The sequence below is a fragment of the Euphorbia lathyris genome, chromosome 7, assembly GCF_963576675.1.
Source record: "Euphorbia lathyris chromosome 7, ddEupLath1.1, whole genome shotgun sequence".
NCBI lineage: Eukaryota > Viridiplantae > Streptophyta > Magnoliopsida > Malpighiales > Euphorbiaceae > Euphorbia > Euphorbia lathyris.
In genome coordinates, this window is record NC_088916.1 from 22,801,864 (window position 1) to 22,809,167 (window position 7,304).

The following is a 7,304-nucleotide window of genomic DNA, read 5'->3' on the forward strand; positions in this document are numbered from 1 at the left end:
ACAAGTTAAGGAGACTGGAAGAACATTAGGCCTATTATCTTTGATTGTTTTTAAGAAGCTTTTGAATGTGAAATTTCTTGCAATTAGAATTCTGATGATCATGTTGATGATTTCTTTTTCTTCATTCCAAATACCTATGTCATGGATGGGAATTGCAATTTCTTCCATTTTTTCTATGTTTGATTTTTTCAAGCCTTGTGAACTTGATTTTGTTTGAAATTGTGTTGGATCTCTATATTTGAAGTCTAATCAGGTTCAATAAAGTAGATTATTGTCAGAATATAGAGATTGAAGTTGAAACTGAGAGATCAGAGTTGAAGAATGTCATTTTCTACACGATTTATCGAGAGTTTGTATGGAGCTGGATTCCATTATGGAAGGAATATGAGTTTAATTTCCTTAGTAAGCCTGAAATATAACATATATAACACACTATAGCATCAAAAATTTAATGATGAAACACTATATATCAATCACATTTACCCTTCTGAGACCAAACCATTGTACAACCAATTTCTCATTATTAGGAACGCCTGCTCTGCATCCGTATCCTCCACGGGGGAGTTCGGCCGATGCGCAAACCCGTGCTCTCTCCTTTCAAAAATAACTACCTTTGATCCATCATCCATACTTTCCTCCATACTTTTAAGTACATCAACTGAGCAAAGTGGATCATTGTCCCCTGAAATTAACAGTACCGGAACCTTTATAGTAGAAGCTAAAGATGTATCCATCCTTGTACCGTAAAAGGAGACTCCAACTCCGAAACTAACTCCCCCGTCTCGTGATAGAACCTCTATTACACGACCACCTCCAAAGCAAAACCCGATTATGCCAAGCTTCTTTGAGATTCCTGCAGCTAAAAATTTATCAGCCATCCATTTTGCTGCTGCTGTAATGTCCTTTGCAACCCTGCTGGGTTCTTGTGCTGCTATCCACTTTTCTAATGTAGTCCCTGACCGCTCTTTTGACCATGGGTCTCCACGGAATAAGTCAGGAACTAGGACACTGCAGTTCAACTTAATGGACTCAGTTATAGGCATTGGAATCAATCCTAATTGAGCTTCCCTAACTAGCATAAAAGAATCTTCACCATAAAGCAGAAACAGCATAACAAAATTGGTAAAATGATAGGCAGATGCATATGATTGTTCATTTACAGTTTCAAGGTTAAGCAAACTTACTTATAGCCATTACAAGCAACACGATATGCGAAGTCTCGAGTAGATGAATCTTCAAACCCAAAAATATCAGACAAGAGCAGAATGCCAATGCCATTGTTATTTTTCACTGCCTTGAAGAGATACGCACGGATTGTATCAGCACCCTCCCCGATTGAGAGTTCTACTCCATTGACTAACTCACATGCTTCATCATTTATGTCATCTTCAACTTTCAACAGGTTACACGAAACTCTGTGGGTAACATTCTCTATAGCTGATCTCGGAGAATTCAAATTGCAATTTTTCTGAACATGAACTGAATCTTTAAAGTCAAAACTTGCATACTTTTAACCATACCAAGCATATAATCTATAGCATTTGCATCTTTGTAAAATTTGAATAAATATGAAAAGTTACCACAAAATTAATGTTCAATACATCAAGTTTAAAAGTTTCAACAAGACCAGACTGAATAAACCACCATAGTTAAATAATTTTTGAGTGAAAAAGATGAAAAGTTACTGGTCTTCATTGCTTATATTCACGCATCATCAATGAAGATATAATGTCACCAGATTGACAAGAACATGAAGCATTGTTGTAAATTTAGGGGGGATGAATAAGTTGATTCTTGAGATGGTCCAAAAAGGGTAGTTCATTTTGGTATATGTTGGCATGAAAAGCTTTTTGTTTGCTTGGGGCTATTGAATTCTCGAGGAGAATGGAAGATGAGGATGCTCAATTTTCAAGTGTAGCTTTGAGTTTTTCCATTGCTATGGGTTGAGTTCATCCGAGAAGGGGTGGATAAAGCAGACAACAAAGCAGCCAAGTTTGAAATGGTCGTGCTACTTTCCAAGACATGTCTAGAGCACTAGTTGCCCATCTAAAACAAACAAGGAACGAGAAAGAAAAAGCGGATGACTAGATAGACCATCTGGATTTCTAGACATCCCGGTTTGGCCTCCTAAGGCGAAAAGGCCCCATTTGAATTCCTAGACAGCATCTTAATGCTTCTATTGCTTGAGGGGGCTATGATGAATCATAGACAACCCATCAAATTATGAATGAGCATCCATTTCTGGCCTCCAACAACACAAAGACGTTCTATTTTCTTATTCTGTTCTTATCCTATTGACCATCTAAAGACTGCTTTATCCTATGTTGTTCCCATATAATTTTAGGTGGACTCTAGTACATCAATAGTACCTTTACTTGTTTGAACTCATGATAGTTAGATGTCTAAAACTTGAGGAAATAAACTTCTCACAAATCCAATCTCATAGAATTCAAATAATAAAAATTTCCAACATTGGGTAAAAGTTCAATCACATCTTCCATGATAAGAAAGTGACTGTTTGTTTTAATTTTTATCCATTTTTGTCAAGAAGAGAGCTGAACCCTTGATCTCAACTCAACTTCCCTGCCAACCCCTGGACCCTGGCTAGCCTAAACTCTCCATTTCGCAGCTAAAGAATATAAGCGCTCAAATTGCCCCAAACTCAAATATGCAAAAATCCGGAACAAGCACAGAATAAGATGAATTCATGATTTTTCACTGGCAACAAGTTAAGCATCGTAGAAATTTAAGCTGCAAAATTTAAATTTGAAGTAGGATTAACAACGTACAAAAGGAGGAGGAGGAGGAGAAAGCAAAGGAAAAGAAGAGTTCCGCAGGAGGCTAAAGTGGCGCTGAAGAGATGATGTTGTGGTGGTAGAGACCCAAATTGACGAGGGAAGAGATGCGACGGAGACCGAGGCCAGTCTCATAGCAGCAACCTTACCTGAAACAGATAATGCAATTACAAAACAAGAAAAATATCTCTCACTTCCAAATTAGATATTCCTTTCCAGTCTTCAAGATAATATGTATTGTAGCCTCACATTTTTTCTCCAGTTTTTTGTTTTTAGGTTGCTTTTGGCAAAAATGTAGTATTTAGTTTTACAACTTTTTTATATTTTCTTTCAAGTCCTTTTTAACAAATTTAATTTAGTTTTGGCATTCTAATATAAACATTTTGGGCAACTTATCCACCTTGTATCTCTTTAATTTCTTTCAGTTAATCGAATTTTCATGTATTTTATAAGTCAAGATTAGGATGATAAACTGAGTTCGAGTCCTATTGTCTGCAGCATACTTTGTTTGAAAACGTAACCATCCAAAAACGCCATTACAAGGAGTAGATGCAGCAGTAAAATTGTACAAAAACCATTATCAGAGTACAATTATGATTCTCGTATAGCTAATTACAACTAATTGGTTCAATCTTGTTTCCAAAACTAAACCAATAACTTTAGCTAAATAACAGAAAGTAACTAATCAGCAATCAGACAGCAAACTAGTCTGGTACTTCATAGTTCTTGGATCCTAATGTTCATGCTCTAATAATCGCAGTACCGAAACATAACAGAAGGCACATGTTTAACTTTATGGTAATCCTCTCCTCCATTTTCTACCCTGTTCTTGAATGCTTTAAGCATTGATCTTATCTCCATTTCCTGAAGGGGTTTGATGAATCTTAATCCATCAGGAACCATTTTCATGGATGTACAATTTGAGATCCGTAAACGGCAGAGATTAGACAATGCTCCTTCTTCCACTTTCCACTCTTCTAGATTGCCCAAGTCACTAAGAGACAGAAACTTCAGCTGTGGGAAACCTTTGTCTGAACAAGCTATCACTGTTCCAAGGAACGAATCCATCTGTAAACTCAGAATTCTTAAATTCGGCAGCTTCTCCACTGTAACCATTGGATCTTCCATGAGTCTAGATCCCTGTAGGTTCAACTTGACGAGGTTTGAAGGAAATTGGTGCCACTCTGGTAGCTTCTTTATCTGCCCTTCTATATGTAGCTTGTAAAGATGAGGACATCCTGTTATTACTTGAACTACTGTAGGATCTTCATTGCTCACAAAGGATAAAGATTCCAGATGGGTGAATTTAACACCAACAGATTTGAATAACAGTCCGAATTTCGGATCATCTATTACTAGTTTCCTGAGATTTTTCAGACTTAGTAGATCTTTCACATTGCATTTTTCTGCAGGAAAGTTCACTAGTGTTTGCAAGCTGCTCAAGTTGACCAACTGCCATTTATCTGAATCGTCACCGCAAGACTCGGGAAGATACAAATGCCTCAGTCTCAGCATCTTCGATATTACATTTGGAATTAGTACCATTGAATTCCAAGTCAGAAGGTCTAGGGTCTCTAAGTACCTCAAGTTGCCTATAGAGAATGGCAATTCATCTATATCAGTATCCCTCAAGCTTAAGAATCTCAAGTGGATCAGCTTGCCTATTTCTTTCGGTAACTTTCCATTGTTTCCCTGAATTCCTCCAATATCTAAGACCCTGAGAAACTGAAAGCTGTTAAAAACTGATTTTATTGATCCCCATTTTTCTACTTGACATGCTTTTTCACGGAAATACAAGAGAGACCTTAACTGGGAATTCTTTCTGTACCGCGAGGGGATAAAACTTTTAAGGTCTCCATCCAAAATGACAGCAAGCCTGCGAAGTCTACCAGTTGATTTTGCTTCACTCGACATAAACGACGGAAAAGAACAGCCTGGATTATCATTTCTGTGCAACTGATAGAAAATCTCAAGGAAATTTTCCTGCTTTGCCTTTGACAAGCATAGATCTCGCATAAGATCATGCATTCGACAAGTACGGATCCTTCCAGTTGAGCCTCTTTCTACTACCTGAACCATACATCTTTCCACCAACTCATCTAAGTATCTCTGTGCTACATCCTCCATTTCTTCATTGTGTGAAACTGTGATGAACCCCTCTGCAATCCACATCCAGATCAATTTTTTAGTAGGTATTTCATAATCTTCTGGGAAATGAGCCAAGTGAAGGAAGCACGGTTTCAATTGATACGGCAGTTCATGGTAACTTAAAGCTAAAACCTCTGATACTCCAAATAGTTGTTCACGGCCTCTGCCTCTCCTCAAGTGCGCAATAATATTTCGGCGAACTGTATCCCACTCGAGAATGGTTGTTTTAGTTGCCAGTAGTCCTCCAAGCACAATGATAGCCAGTGGCAATCCTGTACATTTCCCGATCATTTCCCTACCTAACTTCTCCATTCGTGCTCCAGTTCTAGTGTCTGCAACAAATGTAAGTGACATCTATAACTATAATCATAACAACGAGAACAATGAACAGTTACAGCCAGCTGATACTAATGAATTGAAACACACCCAAATCTCATATTCCTCACAGAAATCCAGATTAATAATCTTGATAAATAATGAACAACACAAACATGCTTAACAAAAATAAATAAATAAAAGTAGAGGAAACGTTAGTCATGTGTTTTCAATTTCATAGTCTGCTGTAACTAATAAATTTCATAGTACTGTCTATTGCAGAATAGTGATTCTGTTCCCTCATTTTTGAAGAAGAATGGTAAATCAATATCAAAATGCAATCCAATGGCAGTTGAGAGAGCTCATGTATTAATGAATCCTAATCACCTCCTACACATTTGACTTTGCAGTAACACTTCAGTGCGCTTTTAATTATATTTTTCATAACATTTATAGCATAAATTGTGGAATCTTTGCAACATCTATATCATGTTGTATAACGTGAAATTGCAGCTCTGATTACTGAGGTAAACTTCTAAACTTTGCCTAAGAACATGCTATGTGAATTCATATTATGTTACTTTATTATTGGAAAACAAGTACTAATGACCCAATATTCAATCAAGCATGTAATCAAGAACATTACAAGTACCTGGAAAAGCCTTCCTTTTGAACAATTCCCAGCTTTCTTCATCATTCAAATATCCAGGCTGATGAAGAAAACAAGTTGGATCTGGATACAATGCAACATCTTTAATGCGAGTTGTAAGCAAGATTTTGCTGCCAGATTTACCAATTCCACAAGGAAAAGCTGGACGCAGGTTGTTCCAAGTCTCAGCAGTCCAAATATCATCCAATATCACCAAACATTTCTTCTCTTGTTGAACTTGATAAAGCATTTTAACAAGTTCATCATCTCTTAAACTGGATATTTCCCCCCTCTGCTCTTTCGAAGGATTAATCAATTTAAACAAAATTCCTTCCCAAACATCCCTACTTTGACACTGTTGAGATATATAAGCCCAAGCAAAAGCATCAAAATGATGTCTCACATCATTATCATGGTAAATCTTCTTAGCAAGAGTAGTCTTCCCAAGCCCGCCCATTCCATATATTGAAACAACACTTTTCTCACTTTTCACCAGTTTTTCCACCAAAATTCCCACATCTTCTTCCAATCCAACTACATCTTCTTCAATATGAGAATAAGTCCGCCTCAAATGATGCTGCCTTCCCGCAGGTACTGAAGAAGTGAAATTTTCTCTAGGCTGAATTCCAAAAGTCTGCAAGCTTGTAGTGAGATCAGAAATTCTGGATTTAATATTTTGAATCTCTATCCCAACCTTGTAAACTTCAATAGATTCTTGGGCAATGGTAGCATACCTTTTGATTACATTAACTACGCCGGATCTACTTCTCCTTAAAGCAACTTTGAGGGCGTATTCTTCGATGATATCCTCCACATCATAAGAAGCTTCTCTGATTTCAGAAATCCAATTGCGAAGAGTTTCTTTATCTTCTTCCTCTTGTCTTGAATCGGCATCTTTTAAGAAGGATTGCATCCGCTGTAGAGCAAGCTGCATACCAATCACTTCATCCTTTACTCCGTCTAGGAAAGCTGCTTCCTGAAGGAGCAAGTCAGTCAATGTTTGTACCACACCTGATACTGCAGATTCAGCCATGTTTGTTCTGTCCTAAGTTCGTATGGGTTGAGAAAATTGAATGAGATTAAAAATGAAAAATGAGCTTTCAACTGTGAAAAAGAGAGAAAATCCAAAGAAGGTTCAGAGAAAAGGGGAAGAAATATCAATGCCCAAAAGGTGGATAATTCTTATAAAAAAAATGTCTATTTTGAAAATAATTTTAATAAAAAGTTCCGGTTAAAAAAATTTAACCCTGTAATGTTATAAAAAAACCTGACATAATAATGAAACCGGTGAATGAATCACCGGTTTCATTTTTGCGAAGAAGCCGGTGTATCATTCACCGGCTTCACCAACTTTGGACCGCTGCAGAATGGTAGACGGAGGAAGGAGGAAGATTCTT

At 37.2% G+C, this 7,304-nt stretch overlaps 2 protein-coding genes across 2 annotated transcripts; both read right to left on the reverse strand.

The window, feature by feature from the left end:
• Nucleotides 1–371: 371 nt before the first annotated feature.
• Nucleotides 372–3,082, reverse strand: LOC136235175 (uncharacterized). Its single transcript, XM_066024724.1, has 3 exons — nt 2,790–3,082; nt 1,185–1,468; nt 372–1,008 (listed from the first exon to the last, which is right to left on the reverse strand). Exons 1-3 carry the CDS (start codon nt 2,928–2,930, stop codon nt 480–482), a joined length of 954 nt encoding a protein of 317 aa, XP_065880796.1. The 5' UTR covers nt 2,931–3,082; the 3' UTR covers nt 372–479.
• A 236-nt stretch (nt 3,083–3,318) lies between these two features.
• LOC136235174 (putative disease resistance protein At1g50180) lies at nt 3,319–7,063 on the reverse strand. Its single transcript, XM_066024723.1, has 2 exons — nt 5,911–7,063; nt 3,319–5,275 (listed from the first exon to the last, which is right to left on the reverse strand). The coding sequence occupies exons 1-2, from the start codon at nt 6,938–6,940 to the stop codon at nt 3,543–3,545; spliced, it is 2,763 nt and encodes a 920-aa protein (XP_065880795.1). The 5' UTR covers nt 6,941–7,063; the 3' UTR covers nt 3,319–3,542.
• Nucleotides 7,064–7,304: the final 241 nt, after the last annotated feature.

Coding starts and splice junctions, on each gene's coding strand:
- LOC136235175 (XM_066024724.1), bottom strand. CDS start 2,930: ATGAGACTGGCCTCGGTCTCCGTCGCATCTCTTCCCTCGTCAATTTGG. Junction 1,469..2,789: donor CTCCTCCTCCTCCTCCTTTT/GTACGTTGTTAA, acceptor GTTCATGTTCAG/AAAAATTGCAATTTGAATTC. Junction 1,009..1,184: donor GTTGCTTGTAATGGCTATAA/GTAAGTTTGCTT, acceptor GTTGAACTGCAG/TGTCCTAGTTCCTGACTTAT.
- LOC136235174 (XM_066024723.1), bottom strand. CDS start 6,940: ATGGCTGAATCTGCAGTATCAGGTGTGGTACAAACATTGACTGACTTG. Junction 5,276..5,910: donor CAAAAGGAAGGCTTTTCCAG/GTACTTGTAATG, acceptor CATTTGTTGCAG/ACACTAGAACTGGAGCACGA.